At 50.5% G+C, this 22462-nt stretch overlaps 2 protein-coding genes across 3 annotated transcripts in view; both read left to right on the top strand.

Annotated features, from left to right (window-relative positions):
* Nucleotides 1-22462, top strand: part of LOC144173652 (neuropeptide F receptor-like) — a 590379-nt gene that overhangs the window by 388653 nt on the left and 179264 nt on the right. The gene's annotated exons all lie outside the window — the stretch shown is intronic.
* LOC144162699 (uncharacterized) lies at nucleotides 1644-14398 on the top strand. The gene is made up of 4 exons (XM_077693341.1): nucleotides 1644-1673; nucleotides 4618-6287; nucleotides 6696-7108; nucleotides 14220-14398. Exons 1-4 carry the CDS (start codon nucleotides 1644-1646, stop codon nucleotides 14396-14398), a joined length of 2292 nt encoding a protein of 763 aa, XP_077549467.1.

The following is a 22462-nucleotide window of genomic DNA, read 5'->3' on the forward strand; positions in this document are numbered from 1 at the left end:
CTATTTTGCCGGTGAACACCGTGATAACAAGGCGCTGACATGCCGATCGGTCGTCGCTCCCGCTATATTATTCAAAATTTGGGATGCTGTACGTGGCACCCAAACTGAACGATTGCTCAAAGAATAAAAAAAACGGGTTGAATAATGCTGAGAATGAGGCAGCATTTTCGAAAGAAGCTCCTATAAACAAAATTACCAATTGAGTCCTGAAAAAGAAAATTGGACAAATGCTGCGCATGGCGCGGTTCGAACCATGGTCCTCCGGAATTGGGGACCAGCACGGCACCCACGGGCCACCACAGCCCGACGGTTCCAGCTGAATGGGCTGTGGCCCTCGGCGTAGAAACGCGTGTTACAGACGCTTGCTCAGTACTGCAGGGGGAATGTGAGTATGGTGATTACACAAGTAGCAATTACGGGACTAGCAGAGCACGTTCCTGCTATTAGCGTATACGCATAGTGCTGACCAGGGCGATAGGCCAAGCCTCTCAGTCATGGTAGCCGAAAGGGAAGAAAGAGCCGCAAAGGGAAAAAGGGTGACAATGAGAGGACATATAGCGCATGCGCACCCCTGGACGCGGGCCACTGTAGCCACCACGTCATTGCCGCGCATACAGAACGAGCGCGCTGCTTCCCACGCGGGACTTGCTCTACGAATTTCATCGGTGCGCTGTACGCGGCGATGTACACTGCATCGTGCTGCACTCAATGCCGGCACATCCGTTCCACAATTCAACGCTGAAGTTTTTGCACTCACTGCATTGTAATAAGGAGTGCTTAGGTGTACCAGAATTTTTTTTTCTAACGTGGGAGTCCGGGAGCTGTGTACTCAGGACTGCCGTACAAATTTCGCAAATCTCTAGAAAATATTCATGATGGACATTTTTTTTTTCTTTTATATGCTACCCCTTTCCCAAGACATTTTTGTAGTGCATGGCTCGAGGGAAGCAATTTCAATCATTCCGCTTTCTTCAACGTATAATGTCGTAGAGTCGGCGCTGGTCCCTTTTTCACTGCATGTTTTGATATGCGAAACGTTCATTTTCAAACTCCAGCAGATTTTTCGGCGACATTTTTTTTGTGTTGCTTCTTTAGAGCCGCCTTTTTTAAGGTGATTTCTACTCACGGGGTATGAATCGTTTAAAAAAAACGCTTCGGCTCGAACAGTGTCTGCAAACAAGAGGGCGTTATCCGATGCCAGATACAGTCTACTAACGTTACTCAAGGGTTGAAAACGGACGACAATAATACTTGTTCAAGTATTGTTATGTCCATATTCCCCGTACTTTCTATGAATCTTGAAAAAAATAGTCTTCACGGAGGAAACATCATTCACAGACAAATTTAAAGTTAATACCTCAGCTCAGAATGGCTATCTGAAAAATATAGGTTAAGTGAGCTCACATTTCTCGCCTAAAAAGTATTTATTTTGGATCTTTCTGGAACATCAGTGTGAGAAAAAAAATGTTTTGGGTATTTCGATTTTAACGAGACGTTTCACTCAATCAATCAGTGTATTTTTTTGCAGAAAGTTATATAGGTATCGAAGACCTGAAAGAGCCTGCAAAATAATATCATCGTATATAAAACATAAATCATAATTTGTTCGAATTCATGGACATTTTTGGTTTCTCGATCGGTCGATGCGGGTGTACCTCGAGGGAGTATTTGAGGTGAGTTCATATCTGTCTTTGTATGAATGAAATGTCAATATTGATACATGCGCTAAATTTACAATTGACGCAGACAATACCAGTTCATTCACCCGCCGCGGTGGCTCAGTGGCTAAGAACACGTAGATGTACGGGTTCATGTTCGGGCAACTGTTCTGCGAGTGAGGAAGAGGAGAAAACTTTATTCCAGCAAGTGGTCAGAGAAGCGTGGTGGCCACCGGCCTAAGGCTGGTAGCGACTTCGGTGGCTCTTTTGACCAGGACTTCTTGAGTAGCCCGGTCGGAGCTACCCAACGCCTCCCTCCACTGCGCGTGACTTACTTGTCTCAAACGCCGCTTTCGTCAAGGGGGAACTTCAATTTCCGCCAGTCGTGGTTATTCCGGGTTGGTGTGGCGGTTTATATCTCAGCACAGACAGGAAGTCTGTTCTTAAGAGTTAGACGTCGAATATGCATCCTATATTGCGTTAAGTTTAGTGCGTGTCAAGACGTCAAACCTGTAGAACATGCGCAAATGGACCATGGTGGCGCACGAAAGCATCGTGAAAACTTGGTAAGAAACAAAAACTTTAAAAGAGAAACGGACGACATGTCATTCATATCACTTCTGAAGTGTTTGTTTTTTACACAGTTTTTCAAGATGAACGTCCACCAACTCGCTCAGTTTGCTGTTCTAAGCACAAAAGCAACTGTCTATCAGGCAGTCGATCTATTACGCAACGGCTAAGGCGTTATGCAGCCGAGCGCAAGGCCGCTGGTTCCATTCCAGCCACGGGGGCCGCTTTTCTGGTGGAGCCGACAACGCCGGCGTGTGCACATTTCCGAACACGTTAAATATCGCCATGTGGTGAATCCGCCATCACGGCGCGCCTCATAGCCCATGTGTAGCTTCGACATGTAAGGCCGAGTGCAGACTGTCGCTGGAACTGTCGTAATAACTTTAAAGAATGCGTCATTTCATGTCTCAGCCAACCGAACTGCGTGACACGCCGTTTTTTTTACATCCATAGATCACGATATGAATTTGGCGTCAGTAGTCTGAACATGGGCTAACCCCCGGCACACAGACACAAAAAGGGGTACATCAGTTATTTATACCTGGTGATTCAACTATCGGCCATTCAACCATTAGTTACCTCAGTATATAACTAAAGATGCGCATTTTCCCTTACCTAACTAAGCTGCCTTGCCTGCTGGCGTAACAATTCCTACGGAAACTAACTCTTTCATCGCAAGATTTGAAAACAGCGTTGACAGGAACGTTTAGAGAGCGCTTGCAACTGCTTTGAAAATTGTAAAGAGGGACGTTCAGGGTCCCTTTAAAGGAACCCTGAACACTTTCTTCGACTTATTTTAGTATTCTGAATGCTTTCATAACTTAACAAGAGGACTCAGTACTGTTACGAATCGGCCAGCGCCGCAGTACTTCCCCGCATCACTCCTCGGCTGTGCGGCGAAGCCACTCGTGCTCCTTCGAAAACAGGCGCAATCATGTCGGTGACAAGTAGCGACAAGCCTCGTCAGACGCTTCGCTCTCTGCGCATTCGGCGGCTGCCGGCGGCTGAACTTCGGCGGCTGCCTGCGTGGCTCGTCTCCACGCTCTTCAAGGACACAGAGGCCCCGTCGATCGCAACGGAGTCCTCCTCTCTCCCCTCTCTCGGACTCAACGTGCGCGGAGGCTACCGACGACTAACGAACACTGGAAAGAGCGTTGCGTGTGTCTGTGACGTTTGTGCGTGTTCCAGCCTGTTGGCGTTTTGACCGTTATCGCTTTTGGGTATAAATAGAGCTGCCCAAGCGTTGTAACTCCTTCCTGTTAGAGCAGCGAATCGATGTTGTCGCCCTGTTCGAGTCCTGTATTGTAACCTCGCCCGTCGGGGCATTGTTCTTTGGCTTCGGCTCACCTCTCGCTATGAAGTAAACAGTTACGTTAGCCTACGGCTTCTGGACTTCTTCACGGCTGCAACAGCGGCTGGCCGCTCGCATCATACACGCTACCACTCGTATGTCGGAGGCCACGGAGCTCGGATCGGGTGCCCCCGCCCGGTCGCAACAACTGGTTGGCAGCGGTTGGATGGCAACTTCGTAACACCTGAAGCCAGCGGTGCGAGACCCAACACCACGGACGTCAAGGCGGCTTCGGACTTCGCAGAATTCACGGAGGTCAATGGTGAGTGCGGGACTTGTCTTCACTGAGTTTTACCAGGCTTTTGAGGATAGCTGGTAGGGCGTGTGTTTTTGTCGCGTGGGTTAATCGCGCAAAACATTTTTGGAGCAGTGGGAAAGCAGTACTCTAGACCGGCCATGAATTTGAAAGCGTTGAAAAAACCGCAGTTGTTGGAGCTTGCAAAAGAGTTGCGCTTGGATGTTACGGACGCGCTGAGAAAGCCAGAGCTTATACAGGCTATACTCGCTGTTGGCGCTGACGATGACGAGCTGTCTGAGTGCATTGAGACGATCAATGGCAGGGAGACCGCGAAACGTCAGGCCGCAGAGGCCGCAGAGGCAGAGGCTGAGTGCCAGCGTAAGGAACGCGAGTAGGAGAAACAGGAACGAGAACGGGAGCGACAGCATGAGCTGCATATGAAACGTCTTGACATCGAGGCATCTCGATCTAGGCGTGAGAGTGACAGCAGCGCGCCAAGCGTGCAGTCTTCGGCGACTGAGCGACCTACGTTGCGAATGTGTGACCTAATGCGACCCTACAAGGTAGGAGAAGACATCGGTCTTTTTTTGGTCAACTTCGACCGTACGTGTGAGAGGGCCCAGTTTAGCCGAGACTCATGGCCGCAAAAGCTGCTTACGCTTTTGCCAGGTGAGGCATCCGACGTGATGGCCCGCTTGCCAAAGGAGGAGGCGGATGACTACCAGAAAGTCAAGTCGAGCCTCCTGCGTAAGTACAGGCTGTCAGCAGAGGCGTTTCGCCAGAAGTTCCGTTAAGCCGAGAAAGCCAGGGGCGAGTCGTACTCTGAGTTCGCCTACAAGCTGAGGGCAAACATGGAAGAGTGGCTCAAAGAGGCAAAGGCTTTCGGAGAGCACGACAAGGTAGTTGAGTGCTTCGGTCTTGAGCAGTTTTACCGCCGTCTACCTGAAAACCTGAGACTCTGGGTGCAAGATAGGCCAGGGGTAAATACTGTGGATAAGGCAGCTCAACTAGCCGACGAGTTCATCGCACGTCGAGGTGCGCAGGAGCCGAAAGACGGCCAAAAAGAGTTCAGGCCGAGGCCTGATAAGTTAGGGCCGAAAGGCAGAGCTCCCTACGAAAGGAGCGGAGCAAAAGTGGCCGAATCCGCTGATAATGAAACGGGCTCGGAAAACGAAAAGAGCGCAAACTCAGAGGCACAGCGCCGAAAAAAGGCTTTCGAAGCGCGCAAGCAGTCCGCGTGCTACAATTGTGGAGAGACAGGGCATTTCGCAGCTAGTTGCAAAAAGGGCAAGCTTGTCTTTCACATAGTAGACCAGGATGAGCAGAGCAGACAACTTTTAGAGCCCTACGTACGCGAGCTTGCAGTTAACGGCAAACCGTGCCGAGTGCTTCGCTATTCCGCGGCAACAATGGACGTGGTCCACCCGTCGTACGTCGAACCGCACCAATTCACGGGCGATTGCGCGTGGATAAAGCAGGCCGTAGAAGCGCAAAGCGTGTGTCTTCCGATCGCCAGGATAACCATCGATGGTCCCTTCGGAAAGCTCGAAACCGAGGCCGCTGTCTCTCCCAGCCTTCCGGCGCAGTATCCGTATCTTTTCTCGAACAGGTCCGATCAGCTACTGCGCGAAAGGGGACTCGTTTTCGGGGAAGGGATAGTGTTCGCGCTGACGCGCTCGAAGGCTCGCGAACTCGGAGCAGGGGCGGCGGTTGAAAGCAGGAACGATTCGCGAAGAGAGGAGGTGGGGAAGCTTGCTGCGACTAGCGCCGACGTTGCTTCCGAACGCGGCCAGTCGGCCTCCTTGCAGGTTCAGATCGCGGGTGTCGAGCAGCAGCAGCAGCCCGCCGAAACAGATGATTCTCTGGCAGAGCTTTTTGTAGCACCTACGTCGGAAAGTTTAGAGCGGTTGCTGCACGTCGGTAGTACGGCACTGAGCGCGGAGCAAAGAAAAGATCACACGCTGGAAAAGTTACTGGATAATGTAACTGAAGGGGTTGCGAAAAAGAACGTAAGGTTCCAGGCGAGGGAGGAGATACTTTACCGCAAGTATCGAGACCGGAGAGGGGTGGAGTATGACCAATTAGTTGTCCCGCAGGTCTATCGTCAGGATTTGTTGCGTCTCGCACACGGCAACTCGTGGTCAGGGCACCTAGGCATACGAAAAACAAAAGACCGCCTATTGCAGGAGTACTACTGGCCAGGATGCTTTCGCGACGTCGAAAACTTTGTGCGCACTTGCGATGTGTGCCAGAGAGTGGGCAAGCCAGGAGACAAAACCAAAGCGCCCATGAAACTTGTGCCGGTTATCACGGAGCCCTTTCGCCGTCTCGTGATCGACACGGTTGGCCGACTGCCCGTGACGACCTCTGGCTACCGTCACATCTTGACGGTGCTCTGTCCTGCTACTAAGTTCCCCGAGGCCGTGCCCTTGAAGGAGTTGAGCTCAGGGGAAATTGTGAACGCCCTACTGTCAGTGTTCGCCAGGGTTGGCTTCCCGGCGGAAATACAGTCAGACCAGGGTACAGTTTTTACGAGCGCACTAACGACGACGTTTCTCGAGAAGTGCGGAGTAAAACTCATTCATAGTTCCGTGTACCATCCTCAGTCGAACTCTGTCGAGAAGCTTCACTCAGTAATGAAGCGCGTTCGCAGAGCCATGTGCTACGAACGAAAGACTGACTGGGAGCTGTGTTTGCCGGCCGCGATGTTTGCTTTGAGAACGGCTCCTCACGAGACGACCGGGTTCACGCCAGCGGAACTTGTTTACGGGCGCTCGTTACGTTCCCCCCTCCGCATCCTCCGGGAATCGTGGGAAGGTAGGGGCGAAGACCCGATGGTTGTAGAATACGTACTCTCGCTGATGGACCGCTTGCACAGGGCACAGCAGCTAGCGGGCACCGCAATGAGCACAGCCCAGAAAAAGTCAAAACCTTACTACGACAAGGGAGCCAGGATACGTCAGTTTGAGGTGGGAGACCAGGTGATGATTTTGCGGCCATCTCAACGCCACAAACTAGAAGTTCAGTGGGAGGGCCCGGCCAAGATTCTTCAAAAATTGTCTGAAACCAACTACGTTGTGAGCGTACCTGGAAAGCGCAAGCTCCAGCAAGTATACCACAGCAACCTACTAAAGCCCTACAGGCAGCGGGAAGCGGTGGTGCAGATGCTAGTTAACATACCCGAGGAGATTCCCTCCGAGATTCCGGAATTGGGTCCGCTTACCCATGACGGCACGAGTAGACTCGTTAACGACCTAGTAACGAAGGCGGAGCTGGAGCCTGACCAAAAACGTGAGTTAGAGGCACTGTTGGAAGAGTTCTCGGACCGGTTTTCGGATAAGCCCGGCAGAACTTCCCTCTTAAAGGGGTCCTGAAATGCCTTCCGCCGATGCATGGATGTACATGTAACCAAATAAAGCAATGTATTAGCAATCTCCTCCTGCAAGAATTTTGTTAAAGCGATGAGTATTAGCTGAGAAATCGTAAATCAAAAACTGCGAATTATCGTCGCGCCGTATTTCCTCCTCCTCTCAACTGTTTCTTCGCTGTTGGCCTCCCCTCCCATGATGCTCCGCTCCTCAGCGGTGACGTACTTCCGCTATTGCGCTCCCACAGACTGCCGTCTGCTACGGGCCAGCTCTTTCGGCTTTTTCATCTCTGTAGACACCATGGGAAAAGCGAACGAATGACCTGGCCGCATGTGTGCGGCCTGGCCTTGCCCTTTCGCGGTGTACGTAGCTGCAGGGCTGCAGTTGGTATCGGCGGCGAACTCGCAGCCGCGTGGGGAGAATCGTGCGCTCGTTCCCTTTGGTGCACCGCGCACTGTTTATCCAAAAAGCGCGGTCTCAGATGTGGCCCCGCTGGTGCCGGGTGTTATTTTGCGGTGGTTGTAATTCCTACTACCGGCGGCATGTGAAAAAAGACATTTTCAACCGACACAGAACCCGTGCACAAAACGCGCCGGATCGGATCGCTTTATCAGCGGCGATGAACGTGAAGGCGAAGAGCAAACCAACGCTGCACTCGATCAGCGAGAACCCGTGTTCTGACAAGCTGCACCCATGTGTTGCATTCAACACTGACGGGAAAGCGTTTGTTTGCACTTGTTTGGATAGTCGTAAAATGTCCAAACACTCCGGCACTCCGCTAGCAGATCAGCCGGCGAGACATTTCGGAAAACATTTGACAGATGGCGCCGTATGCATAAGTGTGTCGCTACGCAAAACTGATGAGACGCTCTACTAAAACTCCCATCGCGGTGTCACGTAGCGGGACGCAAAAATTTAGCGTTTAGCGTATGCAAAGGCCAGAAACGCTGTACTAAAACTCTATTAGCAGCAAAATAGCGTGCGTATTTTACATAACCGCTTGCGTTTACAAAGCTGCACGCCGAGCGCGTACGTTTCAAACCTAGTGACATCGTTTAAATACACTGGGAAGCACAGTGTAACGTAGTCAGATATCAACCGTATGCTCAGGCGACAAGCAAGAGCTTGTTTTATGTGGGGCGGAGATTGCGCATAAAGGCCCGTTCGCACTTGCGACGAAAGCGAGTGAGAGCGGCAGGAATTCCGTCGCTTTGTCGCGCGACGATCGTTTTTGTCGAATGGTCGGGACAAATTTTGGTTGCGCGACAGAATTCCCGTCGCTTTCGCTCGCTTTCGTCGCAAGCGGGAATGGAAAGTTCTGCCGCTGCCGTCTGCTACGCAGCTCGGAGGTAACCGCGCGATCTGCTCGGGCCGGATGAACGCGCACACTCCCGCACGGCAGCGCCCCAAGCGGCAGACGGCCGCGTACATCGCTCCCGGCGCCCGCCTGGAGCCCGCCCTCGGCACACTAGCCAGTATATTTCAGGCACTATAATGGAGGAAAGATTTTTTGCTTCCGATGAACCTAGTTCTTTGCCCCTGTGTTTTTAAATACGTGAAGTGGTTAGCACGTCGTCCTCACGCAGCTCTGTATCGTCGTAGCATCGCTGATTGTCCGAACGAAGCTTGCAGCTAAGCCAATGCAGCGACCGAAGCTGTGTGTGTGTGTGTGTGCATCGCCTCCTGTGTGTTGTGGACGCGTTCGTTTCGCGATGAAATGCGACATTGTACTTCTGCGGGTGGATAGTGCTTCCCATGGTCTGGATTATCTTTCTCGAACGACGTACCACTCAACCTCGCATGGGGTATGTGCAGTGTGCCTGGCTAAAAGCCTTCTCGCTTGCGCGCCAGAGTTGTGACTTGCTGCTCGTCCCCGCAAACCGGGTGGGAGGTGAGTGCCGTATTTACGACGGGCAGGAGGAGGCAACTCATCGTCTGTCAATCGCGGTTCAGACTTGCAACGCATGTTGTGACGTTGCGTTCGTTCGAAACGCATCTCTGGATTGTTTTGAAGTTGAATAAAATGTACGCGTCAAACCCGGGCATTCGGCTCAGGGCGTTCTCTGCGATTGCACCAAAGAAGTGCCACGGGACTTTCTTTATGGTACGTACTCACGTAAGATAAAATTCACGTCGTGTTATGGCCGTGTTGCATTCAATACAAACGGTTAAGCGTTTGTTTACACTTGTTTCGTTTGTCGTAAAATGTCAAAGCACTCCGGCACTCCGCTGGCAGATCAGCCGGCGAGCCGACGCTGAGCAGACGACTCATCTCTTTGCCGGAAGTGCGTGAAAAAGCCGCCCAATAGCAGGATGTCTAGCTCATGACGAACATCTGGGAATCGATGATGTAGACATGTGAAGATGGCGGCGTCCAAAAACACGAAGGAAAGGGTGAGAAAAAAGCGACAAACTTTGCAACAAAAGTGTGAGCTTTCCGCTGCGCGTAAAAGAGTAATACTTGGCACAGGTGACGTTGGCGACCCAATCTAGCGATTGCGCTAGTTCATTTAGTGTGCTCAAAATGCCTTTCAGGGCCCCTTTAACGCATGACATCGAGCTTACGTCTTCCCAGCCCGTGCGTTCAAAGGCGTATCGAGTGTCGCCGCGACAGCGCGAAATTCTGGAAACTGAAATCCAGAAAATGTTGGCTCTGGATGTGATAGAGGCTTGCGAAAGCGACTATACTTCACCCCTGATACTGGTTGAAGTTCCTGGCAAGGATCCGCGACCATGTGTAGACTATAGGAAGTTAAACCTTATCACCAGAGACCAAACCTACCCGATACCGAACATAGAGGAACGTATCGAGAAAGTAAGCAGCGCTTGCTTCATTTCCACTTTTGACTTAGTGCGGGGATACTGGCAGGTTCCGCTGACGAAGGAAGCTAGCCGTTACGCGGCGTTTATTTCACCCATGGGGACCTTCCGACCAAAGGTTTTGAGTTTTGGGCTGAAAAACGCGCCATACTGTTTTTTAAGTCTCATGGACAAAGTGTTACGGGGGTTCGACGACTTTGCGTTGCCCTATTTAGACGACGTGGCTATCTATTCCGCCTCGTGGCCGGAGCATCTGGAACACCTGCGCTCCGTGCTTTCACGTTTGCGTGAAGCTGGCTTAACGATCAAGGCACCTAAATGTCAAATGGCCCGCGCGGAAGTCACTTACCTTGGTCACGTTATAGGTAGGGGTCATCGCCGACCTTCTGAAGTTAAGGTAGCCGCAATCCGAGACTTCCCGCAGCCCCGAACCAAGACAGACATTAGGTCGTTCTTGGGAATCGCAGGTTACTATCAGAGGTACATTCCGAGGTACTCTGAGCTGGCTAGCCCTCTAACCAACGCGCTTCGTAAAAACGAACCGCTAACAGTCGCGTGGGACGAAACAAAAGAGCAGGCGTTCGCCGGCCTGAAAAATGCTCTAACTAGCCACCCTGTACTGAACTCGCCAGACTACACAAAGCCCTTCGTGGTCCAGTGTGATGCTAGTGACCGTGGGATGGGCGTAGGTTTGTGTCAGAAAGCTGACGACAACGAGGAGCACCCAGTATTGTACGCAAGTCGTAAGCTGACGATTCGTGAAGAAGCGTACAGCGCCTCCGAAAAGGAGTGTGCGTGTTTCGTCTGGGCGGTGCAAAAACTGGCCTGCTACCTCGCCGGCTCGAAGTTTATAGTAGAGACCGACCACTGCCCTCTCACGTGGCTGCACACGATGTCCTCAAAGAACGGTCGCCTCCTACGCTGGAGTCTGGCTCTGCAGCAGTATACGTTTGAAGTGCGGTACAAAAAGGGGAAGCTGAATGGCAATGCTGATGGCTTAAGTCGGAGTCCTTAAGGCAAGAAATGGCCTGCAGTGTAGACGCCTGACTTTCTCAATTTCATTGTTTTTCCTGGAACAGGTTTCGCCCTTTACGATTGCAATTTTTTTGTGTGGGACATTTCCAATCAAGCGAAATGTCACCTTTCAGGTTTGTCACTTGTCTAAAGTAGTGCTGGGCAAAAATATAACTAGAGTAGTTAGTTATTAGCGTATTTTATCGCAACTAAAAGCCTGGTAGATCTTCAGTGTTGATTTGTCTTCGCACTTGCCGGCGATGCGGTTGTGTCTTCCTGTGTTGTTCTGTTGCTTGCCTGACCAAGTCAGAGACGTTCTTGGGGAGCCACTACTCGTCCAGTGACCCGCCCGGTGAAGCTCCAGCACAGTGTCGTACAGCCCAGGCCTGGAGTCGAGCGTCTGCCGAACACTTCACTTCGACAGTATCCCTCCGGACAACGGTTGTAGACCCTTATCCATCGGGATCTCGGACCCCCGGCGGAGAAGCTGTTACGAATCGGCCAGCGCCGCAGTACTTCCCCGCATCACTTCTCGGCTGTGCGGCGAAACCACTCGTGCTCCTTCGAAAACAGGCGCAATCATGTCGGTGACAAGTAGCGACAAGCCTCGTCAGACGCTTCGCTCTCTGCGCATTCGGCGGCTGCCGGCGGCTGAACTTCGGCGGCTGCCTGCGTGGCTCGTCTCCACGCTCTTCAAGGACACAGAGGCCCCGTCGATCGCAACGGAGTCCTCCTCTCTCCCCTCTCTCGGACTCAACGTGCGCGGAGGCTACCGACGACTAACGAACACTGGAAAGAGCGTTGCGTGTGTCTGTGACGTTTGTGCGTGTTCCAGCCTGTTGGCGTTTTGACCGTTATCGCTTTTGGGTATAAATAGAGCTGCCCAAGCGTTGTAACTCCTTCCTGTTAGAGCAGCGAATCGATGTGGTCGCCCTGTTCGAGTCCTGTATTGTAACCTCGCCCGTCGGGGCATTGTTCTTTGGCTTCGGCTCACCTCTCGCTATGAAGTAAACAGTTACGTTAGCCTACGGCTTCTGGACTTCTTCACGGCTGCAACAGCGGCTGGCCGCTCGCATCATACACGCTACCACTCGTATGTCGGAGGCCACGGAGCTCGGATCGGGTGCCCCCGCCCGGTCGCAACAGTACTTAGAATAAAAGGTCACAAAGTACTTCAGTCAAAAATTACTGCTTTATACCCTTCAGATAACTTAGAAACTTGCTCAAAAAGAAGTTCTCACTTTCACGGTATTGGCGTTCTTAGAGCGCTCGAATTACGTCGTTATAGCTTTGTAGCCGCTATTGGCCAGTTTTCTTTCAGTTGCAGCAATGGACACAGTCCATAGCCGCATTTAAAAAGATGCCACAAAAGCAAAGCAGAAACGGAAGACGCATCTGCTGTGACGCAGTGCCTCTCCGAGCTGGCGTTAACTATAGCTTTCGCAGTGCTTCCAGACGCGAAGGAAAGATTAAATGCGTTCATCGGCCCTATTGCAGAGTCCCTTCAATCTTTACACACCTATGTTCTCAGAAACAAATAATTGTAAGAAAATCGGCGCAGCTTGCACTAGTGGTGCAAGGCTGGAGCACAGCAAAGCTGCCGGCCCCTCTCCCTTCGTCGGAGACCGGGCTGTTGCGTCATCATCATCAGCAGCAGCAGCCCTCTAGGTCCACTGCAGGACGGAGGCCTCTTTCATCGACCTCCAAGCACTCCTGTCCCGCGCCGCTCGAGTCCATTCTTAGCCTCCGAATTTCCCTATTTCGTCCCTACTTCGAGTAATTGGCCTTCCTTTTTTTCTAGACCCGTCTCTGGGTGTCCGCTCGGCTACCCTGGTAGTCCACCGATTGCCATTTCCCCTATTTATGTGGCCAGCCCAAGTTCATTTTTTTTCTTAATGCGAACTATGATATTTTATACTATAGCTTGTTCTCTGATCCAGATAGCTCGTTTCCTGTCTCTAAGCGTTACTCCAATCATTATTTCTTCCATGGCCCTTTGAGCTTACCTAAGATTGTTTTCAAGTGGTTTAGTAAGGCGCCAAGTTCCCTCTCCACATGTCGTCCCCTCATATTTATTTCTGAACTTGCCGCTGAGAGTTCTCCATGACTGGTACGCCCGGATCGTTTCGTCCGCAGGCTTTCACATCTCTCCCCAAGTGTACCGCGTTTGCACGCGCTAGAACCCGCGGCCAAGTACAAAGATATATTGATTATGGGTTTTCACGCGCCGAAACTACGCAGGTTACGAGGCGCGCCGTAGCGGAGGACTCCGGATTAATTCTGACCACCTGGGGATCTTTAGCGTGTACCGAAATCTCGAACACACGGGCGTTTTTTTGCTTTTCGCCCTTCGCCCCCATCCGAAAAGCGGCCGCCGCGGCCAGGAATTGAACCTGCGTCAAGTCCAAAGCCAACGCCCGCACTACGAACCCAAAGAAATTCCTGTGCTCCCAGAGCGCGATGATAGCTGGTCTCAGAGGAGCTATCTATTACAATGATATAAGCTCTATAGGACAATTTCATATGTCCCAAGTTTGGTTGGTCACGTGCCGCTCTTCCTCTGCAAAAGCGAAACTTGTGGCCACCGGATAAATATGTGTGAAAGAGCGCCGCTGCGTTGTGATTGACCAAGAGAAGTTCGCATGAAGCTCCTCTGGCTTTCTGAATGCCAAGAAGATGCTTACGTGCGTGAAACACTGTAGCCTTACGGCAAAGTTATGTCTATATCGGTAGAAAAGTGGATAGTTCCTGTGATGGAAAATATGTAGACCCTCAACCGTGACGTTGTACTGGCTCTTGCTGGCGGGTTGGCTATCGGCGATATTCCCCATCAGCTGTTCGGCGGCGGCGGACGGGGTCTTGTTTTCATTCCCAGGAGACCGCCTTTGAATTTGCGCTGCAAAGAGGTTGGCCACATTAGACGCCAGTGCCGCACTCCCAGGTGTGGGGGCTGCCATCGGTTCGAACATTCGGCTGATGAATGTGTAGTCACTTATGCAGACAAACTCCAGCAGGACCAGCGTTCTCCTGACGAAGTTTTGCAGAAACATTTAGTGGACACTACAGAGGTTCTTGATGCGGCAGACGAACTTCCGGCTGCTTCGGTAGTCAGCGCCAGCGGCTCACCTTCGACGTCTGCCGTTAGTGGCTCCTCTAGCACTGCTGCACCGGACGTAACTGCTGCCTGTGTGGGGACTCAGGTGACATCCGAGGCGTCCATTTCATCCTTGGAGCCTGTGCCAGGGAGCCCATCTCGCAACCTACTCCAGAGTGCCCATCCTGGCACGAGCCGGAGGAGTCGGCGGCTGCTGAGGTTGAAGTGCCGGGGAACGGGGAATCTGCGGTGCAAACAGTGGCATCTTCTACGTCTCAAAGTTAGAACCTCTGCCGCCCTAGCCCAGCCCCTAAGCGCCCGGCTTCCTTTTCCGTGAGACACTCCTCAGAGGGTGGGCTTTTAAGATCTCAGGATCAGCACCCATGACGGAAGGCGACCAGGAAAAAGGGACGGCGTTCCCGATCGCTCTCGAGAGAGCGATCGGGAACCCGTTAGAGAACACATGGACATGTGAAACTCCCATCCGCTCCACGGTGATCTACCCCAGATTAAGTTTCGATACACTCAATATAAACGGTTTACGTCCAGGCAGCTACAGATACAACTCCGCCAATTGCTTTCCCGAACTGACTTGTATTTCTTTGCAGTAGTACAAGAGACACAACTCGGTACTGATGGCGTGATCGAAAGAGCTTTAAGACCCTTCCTTTCTGATTACGAGGTAATTGTAACGCATTCAGTCGGCATGTCGGCAGGTTGTCTCTTGTCTCCAAAAAAGGAATTGCCATACTCTGCCCTCACATATCAGGTAGATGTAGAGGGTTGGTTCGTATGTTTATGCGTTCAATGACAGTGGACAAAAATTTAGTTTTTTTTTTTTAGAAATTTGGATCAGTTTTTTATGTGGGATCATGGTTTTGTATTCATGTGGGACTTTAATTGCGTCTGTGACCCATATGTTCACGGCCAACCTCTATCATCTAAGGATAGGAGCGCTGAGCTTTTGTCATCCGTCATTGCGGCTTCTGTGCTAGTGGACACGGGGTTACCGGGTAGAGCGGCTTGTTTATACACACATTTTCAAGGCTTTTTTATACTCGGCTTGACAGGATTTACAATTCCTCCGCGCTCCTTTCCCACCGTCCCGTATGTGACGTCAAACCCATTTCTTTCTCGAATCACTGTCTTGCCGTTGTGAGCCTGGGCGGAGGTGGTCGCAGTACTTTCAGACCTCAATGGGCGCTGTGGAAACTTAAAGGGCTCCTGAGATGGATTTCAAAGTGGTTTTGTTTGTGTCAGAAATCTAATCTCTAGTTCTTTAGAGGCAAGTCCAAAAATAGTAAGCATATTCGCTCACGCTAACAAAAGTTATTACTCCGAGGGGACAGAACTGTTTGTTGGCTCGGCGGCTTGCGATGATGTAGAAGTCTGACCTCGTGACCGAGGTCGGACTTCGAAGTCCGACTGAGGCGAAGTACTCATTTTATGGTTGGCCGGAATTCACTTCTGTGCCCGCGATTTTTGACGGCGGCGGTGCAACCCTCGTTTGTTTACAGCGTCGTCATTACCATGGTTCTTTCCGCAAGTGGGTCGCACATGGGACGACGACGCTTTTTTTTTTTTTGAGCTAGCTTCCCAGTCCTTACGGACTTTGAGCAGGAGGTGCTGCCTATACCGTACGTGATTGCGGGAGTCGACTTTGCATGCGCGAGAGTTACCGTGAACGGCAACTTACTTTTACCATCGCTACAGCGAGCTCCCGCCGGCGAAGTGTATGTACGCTCGCGTCTTGATTAGATTACCGTAAAGTTACCAGAGAACGCCCTCCCCAGAAACACCGCCCACCCCCTTTTACGGGTGAAATATTCAATTTACTGAAAGACCGCAATGAGCGCTCACCCCGTAAACTCGATGGCTTTAGCGCCGATGAGTGAACAAAATTAACGCGAATCATCAATTCATGTGTTGATGCGGTCACTTATTTGTCCTTTCCGCGCTTGACCCGAAAGTTTTTTTTTATCGATTTTTTTCTTGACATCGCCGCAGTTTTGGTTGGTGGAAAGTTCGCCCATCTGCTATTTTCCACTTGCTATCACTGTACTTTGGGTGAACGTTCTTTCGGAACTTTACGGTACATGCACTGCGCTCGGCGCATCATAGAAGTAATGTTAGTTGACGTTGTTTTTTACGTTATTCTTGCTAAAGGATGCTCAGGAGTACGACAAATGACAATGTTTTTCAGAAGAGCGAGCAATATCTTCGCCCCTACTCTAGCCTTCCACGCTTCCAATAATTCAGATGCGTTTATGAACTAGCAAAGCTCTTCTACGCTTTTAAAATAATAGAGGTAACTGCGGAATTATTACAATATTTATTACTCGGTTTATGTCGAAATATTTAGCGGATGCGTGAATTCTGGTTAATGAATGACTTGGTGCTAATTGCTCCCACTAGATAGCGGCGTCGGCATCATGTTTTCTTTTTTTTAAGCTCTGCAGCAGACGTATACGACTTTGTTAAAAGAAAATTATTGTATTGTGAGAGTTTAATCTAAAACGTCCAAGATTCAAGCTATTTCAAGCGCAAGCGAAAAGTTCTGGGCAACAAACTTTCGTGTCATTTGCTTTGAGACGAATCCACCGCCAGATGTCGCTATTTGGCAGCCGGTAAGCCGCAATGCAGAAACCGCAGAGTGCAGTGGTGCAGTCCTCTCGTTTTCAGCGGCAAACAGCTACTCTTCTTTTCCATCAACACGGTAAACGGTAAGGCGCGTGAAGGACACTAGGCAACACGGTTCACTGAGACGGCCGGGCGCCTCGAACCACATTTGCCTGCGATCATGACTTGATGGAAAGTAATAAAATGAAACTCCTTGCAGGAGTTGTCGTTACGGGACGCGCGCATGTTCTCCTACTTGTCGCGACCGGCGCAGACACAATCAGTCGCGACAGCGTTTCGGCTTGAACTGATTTATTGAGCCAGCGTGAGCGCACATGAGCGTGCGCTCGCGATCACGAGCGGTGCCCGGCGTCGTCCAAGCGCTACGTGAGCAGCTCCCACCTTCGTCGTCGGCGCGGCGCTCTCTTGGCGCGCCGTTCGCTACCTCATAACTGAAACAACGTCGGTGCTACTCTCGAAACACAGAAGAGGGTGCAAAGAATTGTTTCGGGTACAGCAGCCAAGAAAACAAATGAAACTGATGAAACTAATGCCAGAAACGGAGCGCTGAGCGCTCGCACCGGGCACGTCGTTGCTCCGGTGCTCACTTTATCCTTCCGCCAAGAAAAGTTAAGCGTCGAGCCGAATATGTAATTGTTTTATACTTCGGTATAACACAAATATCTGGCACTGCATAAGCGGAAGCGGACACGAAAGATGTTTTTCGTAGCTTTCTGGTGTGCTTACGCTAGTAAAAAAATGCTTACATCAACGTCGGACTAGTGCGTCACAGATTAGTTCAAGAAACAGCAGTTGGGCTCCGACACCATCGACCCCAAGAAAGCCCCATCTCAGGGGCCCTTTAATTCGTCTCTATTACGGGATGGGGGCTTTTGGGGCCCGGTGCGAGAAACATTGCAGGCATGCCTTTCCATGCACTTGTCTTTACTTGCAGCATGGGAGCTGTTCAAGCAGGACGTTCGGACATAGATATTGAATGTAGGTCGATTACTACTTTTTACAAGAATTACCAGGAAAAATCATTGCTCAAAACCTTGTATAACCTCCATGAAATTGAAAGCGAAATGCCTGGCACTTGTGTGGAAGAAATTGCTACCGTAAAATGTCAGCTTCAGTATTTTGATGCGGACCGTCGTGGATCACGTGTTCGGTCCCGGAACAATCGTGCTACGCAGTGTGAGAATCCGACACGCCAGGCTGTACTTGACGAGCGCCACTACGCTAACACTAAGTTCATCCTGGATATGAATTCAAATGGTTTTCTTTTAACTAGCACGGCAGAGATTATATCTGAATTTGAAAATCAATATAAGGAACTATTCAGCGGTGCCTCTGATCCCATTGATAATGACCTTTTGGGACATTTTGTCTCACTAGTAGAGCCATTGACGGGTGACGACAGTTTCATTATAAGTGGCCCTATTACTCTAGAAGAGATAGCGACCACAGTCGATCCGCTTCCGGTCTCCAAAACCCCCGGCCCCGATGGCCTGACCGGAGACTTTTATAAGGCTTTTAAGTCTATTTTATTTCCAGTTCTTCGGGGAGGTTTTGAGTGCTGTCTGGATGTTGATTCTCTTTCGCCGTCACTCACGAAAAGCCAGACAGTACTAATTCCCAAAAGTAAAGACCGTGAAAAATTCAAAATCTGTGAATGGCTACAGACCAATCACTCTGACGAATGTTGCCTACAAATGTTCGTGAAGATATTATCTAATCGTCTGCAGTTTGCCATGTCCATACTTACTGGCCAGCATCAAACATGTGGACTGCGCGACCGATCAATAGAGATCAATGTACATATTGCTACCACCACCACCACCACATCGCTCGAAGAGCCATTCAGTTCTGTAAAGCACCCGCCGTGGTGGCTCAGTGGCTAAGGCGTTGTGCTTCTGAGCACGAGGACGCGGGTTCGATTCGCGGCCGCGGCTGCCGCTTTTAATTCTGATGGCGGCGAAAAGCAAAAACGCCCGCGTGTACGAGATTTCGGCGCACGTTAAAGATCCCCAGGTGGTCTAAATTAATCCGGAGCCCTCCACTACGGCGCGCCTCATCGCCTGCGTTGCGTCGGCGCGCTAAACCCTACAATCAATCAATCAGTTCTGTAAAGCCTCCTATGGGCAGCTCGCATTCCTCCAGATAGATGTTTCAAAAGCGTTTGATCGTGTTTCCTACTCATTTTTGTTTTCTTTATTAGAGCGGGCCAACGTTGGTTCGGTCGTTTTCAAGAGAGTACGCCTCTTATAGTAACTGCTCAACCCGCCCAATTGTTAATGATCACCTTTCGAAGCCCGTGCCTATACATTCGTCAGTAAGGATAGGTTGCCCGCTATCGCCTTTACTTTTTGTGCTCTACTTAGAGCCTTTATGTCGCAGTGTGGTTCAGTGCAGTAGCGTTCGGGGTTTTCGTATGCTCGGAACCGAACTCAACATACTGGCGTATGCCGGCGATTTGCCCTTTTTCTGTAGTGATAAACCAAGTGTTGATAAAGTTATTTCTATGACAAACGAATTGGGATTAGCTTCTGGTGCTAAAGTCAACCTTTTGAAGAGCTCTGGACTTTGGTTCGGCTCATGGACAACAACACCAACCCAGTATGCCGGCATCCAATGGTCCTGTCTGCCAACTAAATATCTCGGCGTTTCGCTGGACTCCTGCCGACAAAGCGGCCGCTGTTGGCGTGGGCGCACTGAGGCCCTTCGCAGTCGTTCGCAGGCTTTCGTTCCGCATGACCCGTTGATATTTGGAAGGTCCCAGGCGGGTAACATGTTCTTAGCATCAAAATTGGTCTACGTGATGCAAAGTCTTCGCTGCGCTCAGAGTCACACACAGCGCTTTCATCGGGTTTTCGCAACATTTGTGCGGTACCTTGGAGCCAATGTGGGGTGACAACCTTTTTTAGAGCGGCCTGCGCTGGCGGGCTGGGCTTAACACATCTCTTTGCTCGGCAAATGGTGGCGCGGTTCTTCTTTTTTGGGGATTCCAGCCACCCTGTTGTTCGCGCTTTTTGCAAGTTAACCCCGCGGAGGTTTCGCCTAATCTTGTCTCATCATCATTCTCCACCAGACCTTGTTTGTGGGGGTTTATGCATGAAGTGTACACTCCAAATGCGATTTTTGTTGGTTATTTTTTCCTAATCTTATATGTTCAGTGTGTCCGGTGTTAATCTTTACAACGACCTAATTTCCATGCTTTTCCCAGCGCCACTGCATAGAACAGTTTATTTTAACTTATCTGGACACGATGTGCTATTACGTGTCCTTAAAATGCCGCTTTCTTCCTCAGCAAAAACGTTCTTCTTCGAACTGCACAGCGAAACTTTGCCTGTTAAAACGTGGCTGCATAACCGGAACATTTTTGTGTCTTCTGTAAACTGTCGCCTGCGGGATGTACCGGAAACAATTGAGCACTGCTTCATAAACTTCAAGGATGCCGTGCTATTGGGATATCCTCCAAAGAAATCTTAAGAAGGTCTTTTAATTGATTCAACATGGCATAAGGTATCTGGTATCACCCAGACACGGTGATGTGCCATATGGTGGTTTTTTTTTTCTAATCGCTCTGCATAGCTTAAGGAAAATACGAATGCTGAATAGGCACGCTGGGCATATGGTTTCTTCCAGATCACACTTCTGCCAAATGATCATTAATCTTAAAGACGTCTACGACCAAAATGATTCGCACCCTGACAGGTATCCCTTCCTCATTAGTTGTTCACTGTTGCCCCCGTTTTAAACGAAGTGTACGTAAATGTTCATTGTATTTAGTTCTGTTTTTTATCTTGTAATCACTCATTTGTATGTGTACATAGTTGCAAATATGAGTTGTAAATATCATTTCCTGCATTGACACGTAGTGCAATAAATACCACGTGGAAAAAAAGAAACGATAGCTCAGTCTGATAGACGCTAGTTAGGGACCCACGTTCGATTCCGACCACGGGAAGCGTTATTTTTCTTCCCAATTGGCCGCACGTGTTATTGTTCCCCACCGCCGCTAACCCGTTCTTATTTCCCTCGCAAGTTGCGCAACTGAACCTCGCTATGCGGTTCACTGCCGGTCAGCATCGCCTGCAGACTGGTTACCACAGCAGCGACGCGCGCTGCAACGTATTTACTGGAGACAGCCGTTCACTCGGACTCCTTTGTGTGTAACATCACTGAGATGCTATCATACGAGACAGTGCTTGCACAACGCCTGCGGATCTGCCGCGCGATGTTCAAACGGTGGAACAGCAGAGCAACAGTGGAACAAGAAGCTGCGGCTAACGACCTTGCCAGCCGCGTTACGTTGGGGCAGTGCGAACCCAATGGAGGTAACTTCTGATCGAACAGAAGGCGATACTCAGAGTGCTCCGCTTTAAGCCGACGCTTTCCGTATCCACTACTCCCTTCTGGTTTCGGGCCGACGTCCACCCCCTTGTTACTCAATCCTCCCTCCGTGGCGCCTTTTTTTTTTCTGTCAAGCTTCTGGGGAGCAAGTGCACCACCCAGCCCTTCGCAAATGGTGTATATTGGTGACACAAGATAGGAAAAGCGGCTGGAAAGGCATTCGATAAGCACGATGGCATCTCTGAGGACCGCGGACGCACCATGAACACAGAGAGAGCAAACACGTTTTGTCTTTTCGAGTGTAAAATAATTGCGGTAGTGGCACTTAAAAGTGTATAAACTAACGTCTGCTGCTTTCTTGTTTCTTTTTAACAGCCGAGCTGTTTAATCTTGAGCTTCTTCCGGAGGCGTTAATAAAAAAAATACCAAGAAAAAAACTCCTCCGGGAGGAGGCACCCGGCAAGACCTTCGCGCTGTGGCTTTAAGCAAAAAAAATATGAGCTAACTTGACCATGCGCCTCGCGAGAGGCGCCCGGTGTCGTCCAGGCTTGCGCGTAGGCTTGCTCTATACGTGAGAAGCCCCTGCCTTCGTCGTCATTGTCTTAGGTGCGGCGGACCCGTGGCGCGCTGGTCGCTGCAGGGCTCCCCTCCGTATAGCCTGATACAGTTGTGTTGCCCACGTGGCCTTTTTTGTTCGGTTGAGCTTGGGAATTCCGGGGCGGGGTTCTTGAGACGGGGAAGCCCTGGGTGGGTCGGAGGGAGGCGACGTAAGCGGGATTGGCTCGGTGGGCGGCGACGACGTCTTGGCGGCCGTTAATGTCGAGGGTGGCAGTCGGGTTGACGCTCACCGTACGAGGAACGTGCATGGACTTGCTCTTGCAGATCCCTCTGTCCTGGGATCCGCTGTCAGTGTAGGGGGAAGCTAGATCGACCCCTATCTGTGCTTTTTCTCCAGCCTTGCATCAGTGCAAGCTGCGCCATTTTTTTTAATCTTGTCGCTTTGTACTTCGTTGTCGCGGCTCTCAAGAAACCTGGGGCATATAAGCTTACTTCTTTAGCATGTTACACGCACGATTAATGGCTCACCGCTTTTAACACGGAAGCGCTCCTTCGGTAGGTTTACGCAAGCACGCGTCGGCTGGCGTCCGCCAAAAGCGTCTACAAAACACGAACCCTTGGCGCACGCCTAATTCCCGGTGGCTGCGAGGCGCTCCATCAGCGTTAACCTGGAAAAAACTAACAAACAAAGAAACAAAAACAAACAAAAACTGCGGCTTATTTACTAGCTTTGGTGCAAATGTGGTTGGATGTCTTTATTTGCTTTTTGAACTTTACTTCAGCACGAGTCAATTATGCAATGCGGCGAGTTTGTGA

The sequence above is a fragment of the Haemaphysalis longicornis genome, unplaced genomic scaffold, assembly GCF_048455015.1.
Source record: "Haemaphysalis longicornis isolate Haplotype H1 unplaced genomic scaffold, Haemaphysalis longicornis Haplotype H1 scaffold_1, whole genome shotgun sequence".
NCBI lineage: Eukaryota > Metazoa > Arthropoda > Arachnida > Ixodida > Ixodidae > Haemaphysalis > Haemaphysalis longicornis.